Source organism: Anas platyrhynchos, chromosome 2 (assembly GCF_047663525.1).
Source record: "Anas platyrhynchos isolate ZD024472 breed Pekin duck chromosome 2, IASCAAS_PekinDuck_T2T, whole genome shotgun sequence".
Taxonomy (NCBI): Eukaryota; Metazoa; Chordata; class Aves; order Anseriformes; family Anatidae; genus Anas; species Anas platyrhynchos.
Window position 1 is genome coordinate 127,438,626 of NC_092588.1, and position 21,575 is coordinate 127,460,200.

Below are 21,575 nucleotides of genomic sequence, written 5' to 3' on the forward strand. Positions count from 1 at the left end.
CCCATCATGGCACCTACATTTATAGTTTGTAATATGTATAATTCCCTCAGATGACCCCTTTAATGGTTCCCCCAAATGCACTGCTCTTAACCCCAAAGCAGAGGTTCATGATTGAACTATGAAGGTTTGTTTGGAAGAATTTACTTTTGATTTCAAATAAATGTACGTTCTGGGGACTTCCAGACTATTATTGGGCCTGTCAAGGAATGGAAGAATAACAGATGCCTACCCGCCTACTTGCAAAGAGAAGATAGTCTGTCAAAACAGCATATTTATTTGTAATTAAGAGTCTAATTTTAAATCTCCTTCTTTGGTGACACTCATATCTTTGGCATTTACATTCCTGATGTTTATACTAGCATCTTAAGTACACTTAAGTAGAAACTTTATTTCCAAATAAAGTTTCATACTTGGCAGTCTCATCTCACTTTATAAATATAAGAACTTCAAATCCTTTTCCATATAAACATGTGTAATATTTCCTACCAAAACTGTGTGACAGCCAAGAAGTTCAATTCTTCTCAATCTATAAATCAGTGCTAGACAGCTCATCCAAAATAAAGGTTCAGCCCAGGCATAATTACAAATATACATGTCTAGTAAAAGTAAATAAATAAATATCTTCTAAGTATGAAATGACAGCGACTATCCAGTAAAATAATACTGTCTGTTAGAATGTTATGAGGGTTCATTGGAATGCAGTTGCAGTGAGAAATGACAGGAGGCCTTTACCTCCTAAGAGTGTGCGCTGTTCTCCACTGAGTTTGAAATTAGCAAAACAAGAAAGAGATACCCCAAGCTGTACTTTGACAGTGTGGGAGAAGGGCTGGCAGGGAGAGCTTTCAGTTCCTCCTGCCAGAAATTATTTGTGGAGATTACCCAAAGATGCACAAAACTGACGCAGGCACCTTTCCTTCTGCTCCAAGATGCTGTCTGAAAATGCCTGTATTTTTCAGGCTGACACGCTCAGTGCTTGGTGAGCAGCACTCTGTCACAAGAACAGCCCCACTGATTGCACAGGGGGGATTGCAGAAAACAGCCACTACTCACACAGAGTGACAGGGCTCTATGTTTTGAATTACATCCCGACAGCCAGAGCCTGTTTTCCTCAACCCAAATGCATTCAAGCTCCTAGTCCCATTTCTCAGGAGCCAACTGTCTTGCTAAAGGTTAAGCTGGGAGGCCCTCTTCTGTCGGAATGAAGCATGCATGATTTACTGCACAGGAGAGCACAGAAATTCAGCACAGCTCTGCAAACTGCTGCTGAGAACCGCCAGCTACAAGCCCTGGCTTCTGACGTCAGCATGCCGCAGTATTTCTTTCAGGGTTGGGTGCTGGGGGTGGTGGTTGAATCAGTTCTTTTCTCGATGATTGCTTAAGCAAACCTGAAAGCAGAAGGAGATTACTGACAAAACTAGCATGAGCCCAGAACCACCTCCTCCTCCTGCAGCTGCAGGACAGCTCAGTTTCACCCCTGCTCTTTTTTCCTGTCCACTCCCAGGCAAACAGCTGGGTTCTTACAGCACTCCCTGGTGCTGCAGGTTTGCATCTTGTGCTGGGAAGGGAGTCAAACTAGTGGTCCCCAACTTCGGGCTCACTCTTCTGGCCACTGCACCACTGCATAAAATAAGGACTTGTCATCCACCTGCATTTGAAAAATACTATAGATGTATTGGGGTGGCAGTAAGGCAGACAGCTGGTGTTGTCCATGCATTTAACAGGTATTCTCATCACTTGTCACAGAGATCTCAAGACCTGTTCTGCTTAAAGCTTGGATCCCAGCAAGTTTTAGGATGGAGCTGGATGAGGAGCCTTTTGAAATGGGGCAGCTCAGCTCAGTGCACAATCCTAAGATTAAGGTAGCAAAGAAGAACTCATATGCACTTTTGTCGAAGGATTAAAATGGAGTTTCTGAATTGACACCTGAAGTCCATCTCAGTCCTGTTTTAGCTGTTGGAGTCTTTCATAGGGTATGATCCTTTCTGTACAAAACAGTTCAGATCTTTGTTTCATCAATGCAATGCAGCCTATCAACTGTTCCTGCAGAAGTATGTCCAGTCATGAACCATGAACCTGTAGAACATCACCGATCCTTTCTCCTTGTCACAGGCAATCCAGTGGGGAAAAAAAAAAAAAAAAAAAAAAAAAAAAAAAGGGGGGGGGGTGGAACTAACATTAGTTGAAAAATCCATTTCAGATTTAACTAGCAAACTTTATTTATTTATTTATTTAGTCTCAGGAGATTTAAACTACAACACGTAGATTTGTTATCTCCTCTTTCTTACCCTGGTTAAAAATCAGTATTATCTCCATGTAAGCCAGGAAAGGTAAAACCAGACATGACAGAAGAATCAGTTCTGACTGCCCAATAGTGAGACCCTTTCAAAACCATCCAAATCTCTGGTACTTGCATGAAATTAACTAGTGAGGTTTACAAGATGCAACTGAAAGAAGCACAAATAACTTGTGCAAGTCAGGCTCCTTCTTTCTACTATTTTCTAGGATGATGATAGGAATGATAATAGGGAATAAACGATGATTACCCATTACAGTGATTGGATAAACTGAGGGATTCTATTATTCTGGAAAACATATTTCATTGGAATTATTTTAAAGATTACAAGTATATGCTTCTTCTACATGTGATAAAAAATAAAACAACTAAAACCACTTTGCATGAAAGAACAGACTTTGAGTTATGATAGTTTATTGCAGTAAACCTGATGGGAAAGCACCATTACTGAGCTGAAGCTTTTGCGCAAGACCTACTGTTCCCAGAAAGCAACTCAATGTTCAAAGAGTTCATTTATTATTTATGTCTTTATTTATTTATTTTATTTTTAAAAATTTTCCTAGCTGAAAAGGGGCTAGATAGATTTTTTTTTTCCCCCATGGTTATAGTAACAAGCTAGTTTTCCCCAAGACTTTGTTCTGCTGCTTGTTGCTGTGACACTATCTGATCCTTTGCATACTGACAACAACCTGAATCCTCCCATTGACTACAGTTAGCAATTTTTTTTTTCAAGTCTCAGGTTCTTCTTACCCTCATGTAATTGAATCCCAGCATTTGGACTACTGCAAAGAAAAGACCTCATTGTGTAGCCTTACAAGCAGTACAGCTACTGTGACATGGAAAAGTATGACCATTTTGATTACTGAGATTCATAGTGAGATAAAGTAGGTTTCTGTAATAATAAGGCAGCTGTAGTTCATTCTCCATTACCAACAAGTACATATATAATCTCCTGCTCCAAAGGGAACCATGACTACAAAAAATCAGTGCTTTTATTCAAGGAACACTGAAAGATGGGGTGCCTATTCTATTTAAAGAATCAAATATACCTGTTATAGTTCTGGCTCAGTGGCTGAAATAATACTATGTAAAAATAGTACTTCCAAATAAGGAAAATAGAGCATATTTCATCTAGCAATCTCAAAGTACTTAATGAGCATTAAGCCTTATGCTACCTGTGTGAGGTTGATTGCACTGTTCCAAAATATACAAGTAATCTCAAAGAAAGAAAGATACAGTCAAGTAAATGGGCCCAAAATATCAAATCCCATCACTGCTAGGGCCCTGAGTGCAGTCTGCCCATGCTGCACCCTGGCAGTAATCAGCAGGGCCAATAACCAAATGTCTAATTTTAACTTTAACAGTTAGGTCACATGCCTTACAGATACATGTACATGCATGTCAACATAAGCACAAAGTTAGGTTTACAGAAGTGGTATTCTAAATCACCAATTACATGCTCATAATTTTTAAATAAAAATTTGTTGTATTTCCAGACTGCTAGATGTTGGAGAAAATCTTTTTTGGTATGAGCAGAAATAATTTTTAATAGCAGTAATATACAGCTTCTTATCACTACCAGTAAGAACCTGCAGTGTGCTTTGCCACACCAGTTCAACAGGGCTATTATAACCTTTAGCTATTTATTAAGCTAAGCAGTAGCAATAAAAAAAAAAAAAAAATCACACACCATGAGCCTCTTACTGATCTCAGATAATGCCATAGTAGTAGCCAGCCACAAAAGGAATGCTTTTTACTTGATTTTACAGATAGAACAACCAGAAAATCAGATCATTTGTTTCAACGTATTTGAGCTCCTTTATTGAGGGGAAGACTTGCAATTATCACAAATGGCTGAAGATGTTTACAAGAAATTCATTTCATTAAACAAAACAAAATGAAATATTTTAAAAGCCATGCAAAACATGCTAATAAATATTTAAAATTCATAATTCATTAATAATGTCGATGTGCAAATTATTCTAATTGCGCAATTCTATCAAGCCATCTGTAGATTCAAATTTCTTCTCAAAACATATGTATTCTTTAAATTCTTTCAGTATTAGCTCAAGCTTCAAATATAAACTTTATAAACAAATATAAACAAACAAAAAATACATTTAGCATTTAAGCTTCCCACTCATGTCTCTCAGCTTTCACATATATCTGATATACACAGTCCTTATCCTTGAAAAAATGCATGCAATGAAGAAACACTCCGCAGGAAGTTATAACGCTTTCAGTAAAAGTTTTCATTTATATGTCTTACAAGACTTACAAGAATTTATAAGGGGAATTTAGGCCTGTATATGCATATATATACACATATACGTATATTCAAGAGCAACAAGTCATTAAAATGATTGCTTTGTGCTCTGCTGTTCTGGTCTATGGTCCTCTCCTCATGCTCCCCACTATCAGTGCTGTGGGGAGGCTGCAGGGTGTTGGAGGAGCACCATGAACACTGCATGTGGAAACAAGTAAGGCCCCTGAGTAAAACTGTGGGTGTGCCTATGTGTTAAAGAGCTGGGATTTAAAATGTTTTGCAACCAGGCAGTGTGACATTTCTAAATTTCCTTCAGCAACATCATATCTTGATCGTTAGCAAGTATCAGCAATGCCACAAAAGCGCTGCAATTAGGGAGTCAGTGTTATTTTTGGAGCACAAAGTGGTTTGAAAAAGTCTATTTCAAAGTATGGTGACACAATACACTGCTGCTGTGCTGAGTAAACATGTTAGCTATGTTTTGCCTCATCCACCACGTGCTATGCAATCTGAAATACCAGCTGAACAGCAGTTACAACAAACATTAAAATATCAATGAAACAACGGAAACTACACAATTGCTTCTAGAACATTTTTTTTTTTTCTGATTCAGATTGAGATGAACACTTCAAAACTCAGCAACTGCATTGTTATAACTTTTGGTGAAAGGAAGTTGATATTTTGAGAACAACTGAATGATGTCATTACCGTGAGTCTAAAAATCGCCTTTGCATGGATTACAGAACCACAGAATGGCCAAGGTGGGAAGGGACCTCTGAAGATTGTCTAGATCAACCCCCTTGCCAAGCAGGATCACCTAGAGCATATTAAATTGAAGACTGTAAATGATTACACTTCAGCCCATCTTATGGGTAAGTGAGGTATATAGAAAAGGTTGGAGGTACAAGAAGTTAACAGCTGTGCAGAAGGCCTAGCTATGAAGAGTTCACCTACTATATATCTCTACTTGTAGTGCACAGAAAATGGGGACACCTAACAAACATGGGATCTCTGGACCATTTGTCCATGACAAATTGACACAATGGAGCCACAGCCTGTATTTGTCCCTGTATTTGCAGGAGGAGTATAGTGATGTGCACCTTATACTATCTTGTCTTGCAACTAATGAGAACTTTCTGAGCACACCTTGAGGCATCTAGAATGCTTCTGTGGATATCTGCTATGTAGATTGAGAAATAGTTGCTCAAACCAAAAGACAGATTGAGGGCTTCTCTGGGGCACAGTCACATCAGCTTTGCTTCCTCCAGCTTCTACTGGTATGAACATGGATTTAAAAGACCATGGCCCTATTTGCATAACTGCCAAATATTTATTTTTGTGTAACAAAACTGTCACTTAATCTAGAATCACAGAAGCATTGAACATAGATGGGACCTTTGGAGGCCATCTGGTCCAAAGCATTTTTTAGTATTTCCAAGATCAGGGATCCCACAGCCACCCTGGGCAACCTGTTCTAGCATTTGATCACCCTAACTGTAAAGAATTCTGTCCTTATACCTAGTAAGAATTTCTCTTGCTGTAACTTGTGTCTGTTGCCTCTCACCCTTTCACTGTGCCAAGACTATGGATCCATCTTCTCCATAGCTAATGACTCAAAGACAGCCATAGCTCAAAGACAGCCAGTTGGCCTTCTCTTTCCAGCTCTCTCAGCCTCTGCATTATATAGCCATCATACATGTATGTTTATTGCCCTATTTCAAATATGGCACAGCAGTGTATTTCCAAATGAGTGGACATGCAGAGCACTGCATTGTCTGTGTGGCAACCAAACCCCATGCTTACATCAAGCAGACAGTTTTGCCTTGAAAAGTGGGTGTCATGTTGAGGGCCACACTGGTGTACCTCTCTGATGAAGCAAGCATGCCATGGTGGTCTTTACTGAGACAAATTCCATCAGCTTCAGTTGAACTCTGCTTAAGTGAAAGCTAGCAAATATCTTGGGATTTCACTATTACATCTTATTTGCTTCCAGGGGCTGGTGATGGTAAAAATAACAATAAGAACCTTGTGATTAATATTACATTTAAGTTTACATAAAGAACAATGCTGCACTTCAGAAATTTCTCATGCCCTTAAGGGATTTGGGTAAGTGAAAAGAGAATCTGAAATGAAAGCAGGATTTTGCCTGATTTAAAGATCAAAGCCAAAATTTCTTTAAGTGGTATATTCTTTATTGCAGCGCTGGATGCACGGGGGATCCTTCCACCTATCGTGCATGTTCGAAGTGACAAAATATCTCATATTTATACAGCGAAACAATGAATATTCAATTAGCGCCTATACATATTCATTACCTAACCCCGCCTACCCTCGCTTCGTATGCTAATTAGCTTATCAGTCCTTGCGCTTGCGCAAAGCCTTCCAAGAATTGTGGGCCGGGGTCTCCAGGATGTGGGCAGTGGTCTTTGGGAGGAAGGCCGTAGGTCTTCCTCGTAATGCACTTTTCACCTTTGCTTAATCAGTTGTTTTCCAAGCTGTAAAAATGCTGAGTTGGCTTTCAGTTTAACTGAGGGTCGGCAGATAACAGGAAGTCTCAGTTAACAAGACAAGACAATTGACTCAAGTTATCTCAAGTCTCAGCCTGACTAACGGTTAACAGATACTGGGATGTTTTCAAATAACAAGATGCTTAAACATAACAAAAGGTCTACAGATAACAAGATGTCGTTTACTTTGTCCTTGCTAACTTTTAACCACAAGTTTTATTCTATCCTAAAGTGAGTTTATACTATATCATGCCCACACTGAATTTATTTTTTTAATACTTTCACCAGTCCAGGGAAAATGAAAACTATACTTTTGTCATGATTCTCACACAATAGTCCCTGATTCTCATGTGTTGCTTTGTTTGGTCTGCTGGCTTGCTGTTGTTGTTGCAGGTTTTTGTTTTGTGTTGTTGTGTTTTTTGGTTTTCTTTTGTTTGTTGTTGGTAGTCGTGTTGTTTCGTTGGTTTTTGTTTTTACTATAACTGTGACTTTTCTTGTGTTGTGATTTTTTCATGTGGGTGGATGGATGTGATGGCAAACAGTGAGAGCCCTGTGTGCTGCCAAACTAAACCATGAGCTCTGCAGGAAGATAAGGGAAAACAGAATCTTTTGTCTTCAAACTAGGACAACCTGGCAATTGCCTTAAAATTACGCTTTGTTTGTTTGTCATTCAGAGATATCATTAAGGCTTCAATTGATACCTAGCACTAAACCATTCAGAGGTGAGTGACACTCAAATACTTTACAAGATAAGAGCTACTATAGGCACAGTACTTCAGAGTTTACCTAACTGCAAAGGTATACTTGCTTCAGAGCCTAGAGATGCTGGACTAAAATGCAAATGGCTATGTGAAGCTCCACAGTATCGTTACATATGGAGTGGTAATTCGTGTCGAGAAAATGGTTGATATTAATAAAGAAGGGGGAGATTTGGGGGTGTGGCCATGGGGGTCGGAAAGCCCCGTGGTTGAGATAACATTAGACTCTTAATGATAAGGCCATCAGGAATATAAAAGAGTTTAGCGGGAACAAAGAAGGGTGATTCAGGAGACTCCATGCAGTCTCGGTTGCTTGTTCTCCAGCAGTTAAGGCATGGAAGTTTCTGGGCATTTGCCGTTGCTGTTATTTGCAAAGTTGTTTGACCAATGAAAAGTTGTTTTGAAAAGAACTGCTGTGGAGAGAAGGGTATAAGAGGGGAGCCTCCCCTCAAGATAAAAAAAGGCAACACGATGAAGTTATGTCATCAATAAAGAAGCAGAAAGAAGGAATGAAAAGGAACAGGCTAGCAGAATGGAGACCAGGATGGGAACAGGCACACTGATCGCCTCATGAAGATGGGTTTGGCCAAACTCAGCAAACTGCTCAGAGAAGCTCGTACAGAAAGTCACTGGAAATGGGCGCACCAGAGCTGGAAAGAAGCTCAAGCTGAGAGAAGCGGAGCCGTGCATATAACTGCCCCTCGCTGGTAAGCAGTTGTGCATTATGGGGAATCATATGTCCCTGAGGCCTTAAAGAGCCCTGTGGGGCCACAGTCAGAAACGTGTGGTTTGCCAGACAGTGAGGGAGCTGCGGGTTCCTTTACTGATCCGACTGCTACGCCATCGGCCCCCCGAACACTACAGCCATTGAAGGCCTTTGCTGTTCGGTCCCCTGATGACCTGGATGTGCCTTTTGACCCAGGCCCTATTGGCCTTGAAAAGGAGATGGATATGCTTTTCTTCGATGTGGGAAGAACGGGATACATAAGGCCTGAAGGCCAAGTTGCTTGACAAACTTGGAGCGAGACATATTGTTCAAAAGGAATGGAAAATGGAGACTTGTTTGTAATGAAGAAAAGGAATGGAAAATGGAGACTTTTAAGTCATGGAACTTAAAGGATTGTTACCTTTTCTGATTGTACATATGTATCGGCATACTCAGGTTTAGTATGAAGGAGCAATGTTCTGTATATTTAGAAAGTTTGACGTTAGTTTGTTGAGTTGGTGGAGTGTAGACTCCCCGCACAACCAGCACTGTTTACTTGCATTTTATACCTTTTATACCAAGTGTAAATATTACTAAATTCAGATTGAGTTGAGACTTCATTTATAACAGTATCAAGTCATAATAATGACTTTTTTATCTGAAGATAAATAATGCTGTTATTAATAGTCAAATATGGAATAAGGCTCAGTAAATCTAGGGACATTAAAAGGTTTCTGAAGTAGTATATGCCACATAAGAAAGGCAGACGAAAAATAATAAATCTGGAATTGTTCTATGCTGATGTCATTACGTTATGCTTGTCTTCAAACAGAGATTGAGGAAAAATTTATCCATTATTTAGGCAGATTCTTATTTTAAAAAATTAAAAGCATATCTTCTAGTTAACAAAGGATATTCCTGGAAAAGGAATGCCAGTATTTTTGGAGATTTTGTTCAGAATAAACAGCTACATGGAATAATACTTACTCAGCCTGCTTGGTTTAAAAATGAGAATAGAAAGCCATCAGATCTGGGGTATTTTTTTCATTCACATAAGTTGTAAATATAAAATGAACAACTTTTTTAATGACACCCAAACAAGTCTGTATCTGATCCTAAGCAAAATCACATAGTCATGATATGAAGACTAATAAAGCTTTTGAACATTAGGAAAGAACTGGCTGTCACTTCCATTACATTTTAGGTAAAGGCTTCATTTTTTTAGTCTTTCAAAAGGAAAAAAAGATATATACCTTTGACTGCAGAAGAAAATATAGATAAAAGAAAACATAATAATATCTTACCATACATACAGGTGACAATCTACCTGTTAAAGTCTGTAGATAGTAAGAAAAAATATCAACATAAGTGAATTCCACATCCTCCTTTTTCATACTTCTCAAGTATAACCCATGGTTACTTTGGATAGCTCCTAAATAGCAAAATCCTCAGACTAGGGACCTGGTATCAAGGCCAGAAACATTAACATTTTCCATATATATAGAAAAATAGAGATGCAATATTGTGAATAGTACTGTAGAGTTAAAAAAAAAAAAAAATCTGAAAGTTGTTTATTTCCTTATATTTTCACAATTGATAGTGCAATTCTTTATGCAATTTAACAAGACATTAACACTAAAAAGATACAGAACTAGCAGATGCAGAAAATTATTTAGTCTTCTTCAGTATCTTGAAGTACTGGAGTCATAAAGCAGGATAGCAGAAAGACATTTTCTGCTCTTAAAATTAACAACACTTGGATTTTCTGGAGGTGATCCCCTGTGGACCCTTAATTCCTATCTTTCCTGACAATTTTTGAAAAGCTGGAATAAACGTTTGCTTGAAGTTTCTCAGAGTACAAACCACAAAATAACAGACAGGTTGTTCTGTCACCTCATTTACAACCTGTGCATCAATTCGCTTTGTTAGCAGAATTTGTCAGAAGCATTTCCAATGTGGAAAAGCCTTGCTGTTCTTTATGTTGGAATAGGCTGCTTCCCTCCCATGTTTCTGTGTCCACACAGCACATGTATACATGGAAAAGACATGTCTTCACTTTATTTGCTGTACCTTCAGCCAGTGTCTGAACACACCTCACACACTAGATGGAAACATGGAAGGGAGAGTCATCATTATATCCTCCACAGGTCACAGTGTCTCTGTACCATTGAAACTGTGACTTGAAAAGCATTTGGACTTCAAATACTAACAAAGCTGGAGACGGGCACCACAGCCACCAGTCCTCCCGATGCAGATTTTCTCATTTCCACAGATAAAAGGACAGGCAGGTACTTGGATACAGCTCCTTCAGCAAGATATTTATAGACAAGATGTTTTTTCTCCAGAATACTGATCACCAGTCGCATCAGCCATTTCCTGGCATACAACAACCTGCTTGGACAATCAAGAACCAAAGGCAAATATAGCCAGTCCCCAGCTGTTAGGAAATGTTCATCCCAGACATCATAAATGTCACTACAAATCAAGATAAATTATTAACTGAAATAAATTAACATAATTGCTGTCTTATCCCATTTCTCTCCCTTAATGTTTCTCTAAGTCATTTCCTACCTATTAAAGATTGACCTAGTAATCACTGACAAAACAAAGCACAGTCTGCAATTGTATTACAGATTGAATTTCTAGCCTGCCATGCAGCTTCTATCGTTCTCCTGGATGGCTGCATTTTTCAGTATCGAGGCTTTAGTGTGCCATCTGGTGGATTTTTAGCATTTGATACATTTTTTACAAAAACAGTGATACAAGGATGACTGATATACTGACAGGAATATCTACCTTTTTGAAGGGAAATGTTATTAAAGAAGAGTGTTTCTCCTCTCATCATCTCATATTTACTTGAATTATGTTTTTGCATGAGAATAATAACTTAATTCTTTCCATATTTCCAGACAAGTGAGTTTTTAGTACTGCAACTAACGGATGTTTAGATAATCCTTACATAAATTAATTGTGTCTCTCTTGAAAAGGATTCCAGGAAATAAGCCTAAGAAAACTCCTGTTTATGACCACAAGTTGACCCACTCAATGACGTCTATATGCCTAATTCTCACAGGCCACACAGAAAATCATAGAATAGAATCATCTAGGTTGGAAAAGCCATTCAAGCTCATCAAGCGCAACCACTAATCTGACCTACTGAGTCCCATCACTAAACTTTGTCCCTTAGTACCAAACTTACTCAACTAGTCTCTTTTAGGGATGACAATTAAAGACGTTGAAACAAATCTATTGCCACACAACTTCAAACAAAGTAGAGAGTTTGAGTAAAGATTCTTCAGCCTATTATGTACCCCAGCAACAGCTCACATTAAAGATGGTGTAGGTTTTTTATGATACCACACAAAAATGTAAAACAGCTAAAATATTTGAAAATAAATAATGAGCATGAGTTTTCTACTGTATCTTTTACGCCCTTTCTTTGTAACTGTGAGGCATTTCTTCATTTCTCTTTTTATAGAGCACGAGTTGTGTGTTGAGGAGCCTGGGATGGATTCAGTTTCAAAACATAAAGATACCTCTGAGTGCATGGTACGAAGAGGGAATATATATGCTACTCCAGCGTAGTGCCACAGGCACCATTCCACAAAATGTGGCATATTCGATTACAACTAGGATTTACAGAATTTTAATGCTGGATGGAGTCTGCCCTCAGAATTAATGTTCTGTAGCTGCCACAAATGAGCGTGAATGGGCAGTAGTATGAGGCTCCTCCCTAATATGATGCTAATCAATAAACCTGGACTAAAGATGGCAAGGACTGTTTTGGAATACAAGAAAAGTCTTAGCTGAGAGGTGCTCAATATGTGGCTGTTAATGAATGTCCTTGCTGGAGTCTGGCCTTGTTTCCATAAAAACAAGACTAACACAGATAAAATAGAAAGGAAAAGAACAGCAGTGATTGAAAACACAGCTTTTGGTTTTGGTCCTGGTTGTTACTGGCAACCTCACTGCTAGAAAAAAACAGGTTCATCAGAGTTTTATCAGCCGCTGTGAGACTTGGCAAATGTACCAATGCTGTGCTGTTTAAGACATTGATTTTAGCTGCATTTTTGCACATAGGCTCACTGCAGTGTTGCAAAAAGTTCAGCTAAGACAGACTGTTTTTAAACTGAAAGCTAACATCAAGGACTGAACAGAAGATAAACAATTATGGAAAATAAATAAAATAATAAATAAATAAATAATAAATAAAAAGGACAATAAGAATTGCCCTTATTTATTGGTCCTGATGGTTTCCAGAACTGAACTGTGACTGGAGGAAGTGGCAGTAGCAGTAACACTGAAATTCCTCTCTTTGGTCAGGACATCTTTTACAATCAGGTAGTGAAAGCCCAAGTCATATGATGTGTCTAAAGTCCCTAGAAGATAACACAACAACCCTGTTTTTGGTCTAGATGGGCTATGTTGCATCAGCAAGCAGTGTGACTTGACAGGTATGGATTCACTGAGTAAAATAGCTGTGCTGAGACCAGGTATCAACACTATAAGAGTTTAAAGGAGGTTATTCTGAATTACCTGTATTACAATCCTGTAGATTTAATTACCATTAGGATTTAAAACTCATGCTCCAGATTACTTTAGCCTGAAGGGAGTCCTGAAAGTCCTAAAGGCACTTGGCATAAAAAGCACAGCACAGTTGCAGGGATAAATGGAGATTCATTTAGCAAGTGCAGATAAGATCTGAACTAAAATACCTCTATATGGCCACACCACCACTGCTACATGCATCTGCTTTGGGGAGCAGGCCAAGTGACCTGCTAAAACTGAACTCCCTTTAAAGGCTACTGGCCACGTCCATCATGTTTAAGTTAAGCCCACGCCTCTGTAGGCCCCCAAAAAACTTTCCGTAGGCCTGAAAACATTATTATTTTGTTGTAGGATTTACATTTAGAGAATCTGAAAGAGCAAAGGAAATTTTGTAGCGTGACAGAAGGAGTGTGTGGTCTGGGGCACAGCACCTGAGAGTAAGGATTTTTCTGAGGACAGGCAGCCTGCGAGGATAGTACTGGATTCCTGCAGAAGGTGGACAAGGAGGGAGACCTCCTGGCACCATCTTGTCTGACCAGTGTACAGGGAGTTACAAGTCCACATTTTTGGTTATATTGTCTCTCTATCATATTCGGAGCTTTTATTTAATGAACAGAGCTAGGTTTTTATTATCCTAGATAAAGCTGAGTATAGACCATAGTGGGTTATATGTTCTCATTGCAAACTCGATCTACTCATAAATAAGAGTTATAAAATGTATATTTAATTTAGGAATAAAAGTGCATGCAGTTATTGAACATGGTCTTTAACTGAGATTGAAAACACATTGTAAGGATTAAATATGACCTGAATACAGGAAACCAAAAATATAGCTATTTCTCCAGAAAGCTCAGAGGGTATAGCATACAATTGATTTCAATAGGCTTTAAACACTCTGGAGGATTAAAGCCACAAGAGAACACAGATTATAGTAGTTCAAGATACTTTAAAATCTGCAAGTTCAGTTATCTGAAAACCATTTTTTTATGTCAGGTCTTTCATACTAATCCAACTTTACTTGCAGTAAAGTACCACTTGTTTCAGCTATGAAAACTAACAAGGTCTTATCTGCGCTGTACATACAGTTGAAGAAAATCTGATATTTTAGTTCTGAATAGTTTCAAAAGGCTTTTGCATCACTTAACATTTTATAGGGAGTTCAAGGATTTCTGATATATGAAGATATATAAAACCTTAGTTTGTCTTTATAGAACAACCGTGTTTCTGAGGTCTCTGTAATATAAAGAAAATTTAACACCTTTAATAAAATTGGTATATCAAAATCCCCATGTGGAGTTAATCAGTATAAAAGTGTACTTTTACTAATACAAGTTAAATTGACATAAATTAGATTTAAATCAAAGAAAGAATAGCTTTTCAAGGTTTTGCAGCAGTTCAGTTAAATCAGTTTAAAACCAAATCTTAAGCCAATACTGTGCAACTTCTTTTTTTTGTTGTTTATGAAGTCTTGCTGACTTTTCTGGACAAAACTTGTTTTTACCAACTAGCCATAAGTTCCATTGGTTACAATAGGACAGTAAACTTTTTTTGTTATTACTGCAGCTTACTTTGTAGGTCATTTTCAGTGTACAGTGCACCTGCACCCATTTTTATGACTTTTATAACCTTTATCTTTCTTCTCCTTCCACCTTTTAATATGTGTTTAATAAAGTCTTACAAAATTTCTCATTATATGCACAAATTAGACTCAGGCCCTGGCAATAGAAAACAAACTCTGTTTTTCTTAACAGTGCACGTGTGAAGAAAACCACTCACGATAATTTAAATTTATGACAATAGTTAATCCCTGTGCAATCTTCACAGCAGTCTTTTGATTGAACGTGTTAAATTTAGGACTGTGGAATAAATTCATGCATGGTAAGGGGCACTACAGGTAAAACCTTTCAGTTGAATGGAGAAAATAAGCTATGCTGATCACTGAGGCATAATCTAAAGAGGAACTAAACAGTATAGCTAAGACTGTAGATATGGTTTATGGTCATAAATCTCTGCTTCTAGCTGTTGGCACAGATAACAGTGTTTGGGCTACAGAGCTGGTGAAGGGCCCGGAACACACGTCCTGTGAGGAGCAGCTGAGGGACCTGGGGTTGTTTCATCTCCAGACTAAAGCATCGCCCTCAGCGCCCTCCCACATCCTCCCGCAGCCCCCAGGGCCGCCCCGCATCCCGCCCTCGGAACTGCGTCAGTGCCCCTGACGCCATCTCGCCGCGCGGCGGCCGGGCCCCGCAGCATGGCCGTGCCCGGGGAGCCGCCGCCGCCGCCGCCTCCCGCCGCCGAGCTGCCGTCCTTCGCCGCGGCCCGCGGGCTGGTGGGGCGGCGCTACTCGTGCCTGGTGGTGGCGCCGCACCGCCGGCACATCGCGCTGCCGCCGCGCTACCTCGGCCACAAGCGCACGGGCATCCGCGCCCAGCTGGACGCCGAGCTGCTGCGCTATTCGGAGAGGTGCGGCCGGGCACCGGGCGGCCCCCGCGGGGTCGCTCTGCCGTGGGGGAAGCCCTCGGCCCGCCCGCCTGGGGGGAGCTCGGGGTGGGCGCCCCGCTCACGGCTCGCTCTGCTTCCTCCGCAGCCTCCAGGGCGTGCCGGTGGCCTACGACAACGTGCGGGTGGTGGGGGAGCTCGGCGACATCCGCGACGACCAGGGCTTCGTGCACCTGAACATCGAGGCGGACTTCGTCATCTTCAGCCCCAAGAAGGGGAAAAAAATGGTGGTATGTATGTTAGATATGGAGTGGTGATTCGTGTCGAGAAAATGGTTGATATTAATAAAGAAGGGGGAGATGTGGGAGTGTGGCCTTGGGGGTCAGAAAGCTCTGCGGTTGATGGTAACTTCAGACTGTTAACGATGAGGCCATCAGGAATATCAAAGAGTTTGGAGGGAACAAAGAAGGGTGATTCAGGAGACTCCATGCAGTCTCGTGTTGCTTGTTCTCCAGCAGTTAAGGCATGGAAGTGTCTGGGTGTTTGCTGTTATATGCAAAGTTGTTTGACCAATGAAAAGTTGTTTTGAAAAGAACTGCTGTGGAGAGAAGGGTATAAGAGGGGAGCCTGCCCTCAAGATAGAAAAAAGGCAACACGATGTGATGAAGTTACGTCATCAATAAAGAAGCAGAAAGAAGGAATGAAAAGGAACAGGCTAGCAGAATGGAGACCAGGACGGGAACAGGCACATTGATCACCTCATGAAGATGGGTTTGGCCAAACTCAGCAAACTGCTCAGAGAAGCTCGTACGGAAAGTCACTGGAAACAGGCACACCAGAGCTGGGAAGAAGCTCGAGCTGAGAGAAGCGGACCTGTGCACACAACTGCCCCTTGCTGGTAAGCAGCTGCGCATTATGGGGAATCATACGTCCTTAGGAACAAAGGCTGTCCTGGTAACCTTACAGCTTATTCTCCTTATTAACAATCAAGACAGTTTATGATCCTGAAACATGGGACCAAACTGAGGTCAAGGTGTGGGACTCTGCAACTAAAAACGACAAGGTTGCAGTGGGATTGCTCAGCACCTGGCGAGCAATCTCGGAGGCCTTAAAGAGCCCTGTGGGGCCACAGTCAGAAACGTGTGGTTTGCCAGACAGTGAGGGAGCTGCGGGCTCCTTTACTGATCCGACTGCTACGCCATCGGCCCCCCTGAACACTACTGCCATTGAAGGCCTTTGCTGTTCCGTCCCCTGCTGACCTGGACGTGCCTTTTGACCCAGGCCCTATTGGCCTTGAAAAGGAGATGGATATGCTTTTCTTCGATGTGGGAAGAACGGGATACATAAGGCTGGAAGACCGAGTTGCTTGACAACTTAAAGCAAGACATATTGTTCAAAAGGAATGGAAAATGGAGACTTGTTTGTAATGAAGAAAAGGAATGGAAAATGGAGACTGTTAAGTCATGGAACTTACAGGATTGTTTGTTACCTTTTCTGATTGTATAGGCATACTTGGGTTTAGTATGTAAAGTAATGTTCTGTATATTTAGAATGTTTGATGTTCGTGTGTGCGTGTTGGTGGAGCAATGACTCCCTGCACACCCAGTGCTGTTTACTTGTGTTTTATACCTTTTATAGCTTATTTACATGTATAACATGTAAATACACCGGCACCTCTCAGGGAATTTTTTACTTCAGTTATCAAGGCTTGGCTTATCTCCATCAAAAGCAGTGGGCTGGGACTTATGTAGAGTTGTATTTTGGTTTAGTCTAGTAATTTCTGTGGGTAGTTTCTTACCATGCCAGTAGTTTATAATAGTTCAGTAGTAGTTTATAGTAGTAATCAATATTGTCACACTAATGTGCTGCCTGCCCCTAAATGTGTGAGGCTGGTGTGGATTCACCTCGAGCATGCAGTTTTGGGCACCACAGTGCAAGGACATAAAGCTATTACAGAGCCTCCGGAGGATGGTGACAAAGATGGTGAAGGGTCTAGAGGGGAAGACACAATGGGAAGCAGCTGAAGTCCCTTGGTTAGTCCAGCCCAGAGCAGAGCAGGCTGAGAGGAGGCCTCATGGCGGCCTGCAGCTCCTTCACAAGGGGAGTGGAGGGGCAGGCGCTGAGCTCTGCTCTCTGGGGACAACAGGCAACAGGACCCAAGGGAACAGCATGGATCTGGGACAGGGGAGGGTCAGGCTGGGGGTTAGGGAAAGGTTCTGCACCCATAGGGTGGTTGGGCACTGTTGACAGGCTCCCCCGGGAACTGGTCATAAAGCATTTGGACAGTGCTCTCAGACACATGATCTGTTTTTTTTGTTTGTTTGTTTCTTTGTTTTTTTTTTTTTTTTTTTTTTTTTTTTTTTTTTTTTTTTTTTTTTTTATCTAGTTATTTATTTGTTTTTGATGGTCCTCTGGGGACCCAGGAGGTAGATTCAATGATCCTTGTGGATCCCTTCCAACTTGGATATTCTGTGATTCTATGATTCTGTGAAATTTATTAAATAGAAGTTTAAAGAGCAAATAATTCTTAAACGGATGAGTTTACTCTTATTTAATAGTGGCGGTAAGGTTTAGGGTGTAATGATGAATTTATTTCTTTTAAGTCCTAGAGCAGCACTTACACCGGCTTTTCAGTAAAAGGTAATACAAATCTGTGACTCTGTGAAATACATGGCTCAGGGAGCAGCTTTAAGCAGAACACGTATTCAAACTCTCAACTTGGTTTTCCCATATCTGCTGTTATGCCATGTTTCTTGTGGAGTAGCATATGCCTTTCTGTAAATGTCATTAAGAAGTAAATAGGTCCTTTTGGTACAAAATGGATGAACACACCATCTCAAATTCATCTTTAAGGAGACACCCTCTCGATGTCTTTCATTCATCTCTGAGGAGAGCAAAGGTGGATAAGGTTAGATGTGCAAAAAAAAAAGTACTTAAAGGCTTCTTATGTGTCATCTGTATCTTTAGCTGCTAAGTAGCACTGTACCAACATGAAAGTAATTTCAAACAAATAGGTAGGATTTAAAATGGCTTTAAAACAAAGCTGATGGCTGTACGGTCAGGAAAGAGGTAACTGTTTGATGCATGCACTCACTATAGCTAAATTCCATGCTTTGACTTTCATTTTTACAGATACAGGTTCACTGAACTGGACTGTATAAAAAGAATCATAGAATCATTAAGGTTGGAAGAGACCTCCAAGATCATCTGGTCCAACCATCACCCTACTACCAATAACACCCACTAAACCATGTCCCTAAGTACCAGGTCCAACCTTTCCTTAAACACCCCCAGGGACGGTGACATCACCACTTCCTTGGGCAACCCGTTCCAATGCCTGACGACTCTTTCTGAGAAGAAATTTCTCAAAAATGGTTTTGATTTTAGTGTAGAAAATTTTACTTATTTGCTAGATAAACAGACTTCTAACTTGAGTGTAGAAAGTGTCCAAAGTGTCTATATAGGAAACTGAACATGCATCACCTATGCATTCAAAGGGATAATCTTTAATAGAGCTTTATATGACATTGTTTTTCTTTTTTAGGGTGTAATTAATAAAGTGGCCCCCAGTCATATTGGCTGTCTGATACATGGATGCTTCAATGCTTCTATCCCTAAACCTGAACAAATGTCAGCTGTAGAGTGGCAAGAGTTAGGGTTAAAAGTAGGGGATGAACTGAAATTTCGAGTATCACACTTAGATTCTGATGCAGCTGGAGTGTTCTTCATTCGAGGAGGACTGACTAAAACAAGGTATTGTGCCATAAAAGAGAATATTTTTGAACTGTTTTAATGGATTTGTTATAAGCTAAATGATTTGATGTAACGTCTTAGGCTTTAAGCTTCCCTGTTTTTATACAAACCCTCATCTATAATTAGGTTGTATTAGTCAAATTAAACATCTTGCTGTTAAGAACTTGCATGGAAATTTTCTCTGGAAAAATAAATACAGATTTTTCTGAGCTTTAAAAAAACTAACTGCTGTCCTGTGAACTGTTGATTGTGTATATATATCATACGTGTTCAAAGTAACACCTGAAAACTAGAGTAGCTTTCTTTATGAACATTTCTAGACTTTTCAAGTAAAAATGTTCCAATTTCTGAACACAGTGTGTGTGTTGGTATTTCTACACACGTACACATACTAACAGGTACATAATCGCAAGTTGTTACATGCAGGTGACTTAAATGCTTGCAGAAACATCTTTGATCTCAAAGATGATATAAGAAAATGCATGACCTTCATCTGTTCACTTACGCCTCTAGGTTTTCAGAGCAACTAGCTAAAAATCTTAATAGTGATATCTTTGAAAGAGTTTATTTAGATTTTTAAAATGTTTGTTTGCTGACCATTTTTTTTTACCAATGGGATTAACTTTTTTTTTTTTTTAACGTACAGTATAAATATTACTGATGAAATCATAACATTTTTGGAGATCCATAGAGTTGTGTTTAATCTGAAAGGATGTTCTGGATTGTTTTCATGAATTCAGAATGAAGTTTAACCATTTTGTCCCCAGTGACTCTGGGGGCATCTGTTCCTCTGTCGTTTTAACTGCATTCTTTCCTTATGAGTCTTCTTAGACGTTTTCTCCAGTGCTATTACTTGCAGGATGCCTGCTAAGGTTTTGTTTTTAGTGTTTTGTGTTTTTTTTTTTTTTTTGTTATTGTTTTTATTGTTTGGTTTTGTATTTTTGTTTTTCTGGCATCTTCTTTGCTTTATCTGTACAGACTTCCTCAGGGCAATTGCTTGGTAAAACCAGCAGCGTATCTCAGGTATGATTGAACAGGTTGTAGTGTGTTTTTGAATAACTGATGAACCAACAAAAAGGGGTACTGCACAGTGTGTAATTACAAATTACTGGAATAAAAGAAAAGAGGAAATAACAAAATAGTGTGTACAGGATGTTAGAGAAGAAATTTAGGCTAAGGTTTGGGAGAGCATATTGATTCATTTGTAAAATAAAAGGTGGTCAGGTAGTAGAAATTAAGTCGAAAGTGTTAACAGGCTTTATATTTTTTGCTAAATAGAGTGTCATATTTTCCATTTGTATATTTTATCTACTCGGTGTAAATACTGTGCTTCAGAAAATTGTGACATTTCACTGTGTGACATGCCTTAAGATTTTCTATTTCATCTTATTTTGTGTGTTTCCTTACAGTATGCAGCCCAAAATATCTGAGAGCATCACTGATTGTGCAAATGGAGAGGAAACTCAAAACCTTGAACATGAGAAAAATAGCTTGAATGACTCTGGGGGAGTTAATGTCATGGAAGAGCCTCCAGATGAGACAGGTAACACTGAGAGGGACAATGCAGAAGAGCAAAGTGTTGATCCTGTGAATGGAATATGTGATGATAAAAACAAGAAGAAGAAAAAGAAAAAACGTAAGCAAGAAGAACAGCAACAGGTATTGCCTGCCAGTGACTCTAGTGGTTACCAAAGTGACCACAAAAAGTCAAAGAAAAAGAAAAGAAAGCATTGTGAAGTTGAAGAAAGTGAATTGCCTCAACTGCCACAAGAACCCAAAGCTAAAAAAAAAAGGACTGAAGTCTGAAGTGCCTGTCTTAAAAAAGATATCAGATATTTTTGATAAACTTCCAATAAAACCCTATTTTCAAAATACATGTGTATTTCTTTACTAAACAATATGCTTTTCTGTGTGGGATTGTTTGTGTGCATATGTGCATCAACAGCTTTACAGGCAGCAGCTTTTAAAGACGTGTTGCAAGAAAAAGGGTGGAGGCAGTATGTGCATGTCTTGACTGGAAAATAATGGATAGAATATGAGTATAGTATAATTGTAGGATCACACATACCATCTCTGCTTTCCAGCTCCATGCATTAACTAGTAGCTAGTTATGAATTAAGATAATCAAATTTCATCATTGCTGCTGAGTGTCTTGATTTTTGTAAGAGGAGTCTTAATGTTCTGGGATACATTCCTGAATTTTCAAGTGCTGAGAAAAGAATTTTTTGTTGTTTTGTTTTTTAATTGTTGGAGGGGAGGGAGAAGTAATGGGCAGTGAATGCCTGTGAATGAATCTGTGCAGCCT

The 21,575-nt window shown here is 39.6% G+C and overlaps 1 protein-coding gene across 1 annotated transcript; it reads left to right on the forward strand.

The window, feature by feature from the left end:
- The first annotated feature begins 15,285 nt into the window (after window positions 1-15,285).
- POLR1F (RNA polymerase I subunit F) lies at window positions 15,286-21,142 on the forward strand. Its single transcript, XM_027450908.3, has 4 exons — window positions 15,286-15,541; window positions 15,666-15,807; window positions 19,062-19,270; window positions 20,680-21,142. Exons 1-4 carry the CDS (start codon window positions 15,330-15,332, stop codon window positions 21,074-21,076), a joined length of 960 nt encoding a protein of 319 aa, XP_027306709.3. The 5' UTR covers window positions 15,286-15,329; the 3' UTR covers window positions 21,077-21,142.
- The last annotated feature ends 433 nt before the right edge of the window (window positions 21,143-21,575 follow it).

Coding starts and splice junctions, on each gene's coding strand:
- POLR1F (XM_027450908.3), top strand. CDS start 15,330: ATGGCCGTGCCCGGGGAGCCGCCGCCGCCGCCGCCTCCCGCCGCCGAG. Junction 15,542..15,665: donor CTGCTGCGCTATTCGGAGAG/GTGCGGCCGGGC, acceptor CTTCCTCCGCAG/CCTCCAGGGCGTGCCGGTGG. Junction 19,271..20,679: donor GGAGGACTGACTAAAACAAG/GTATTGTGCCAT, acceptor GTTTCCTTACAG/TATGCAGCCCAAAATATCTG.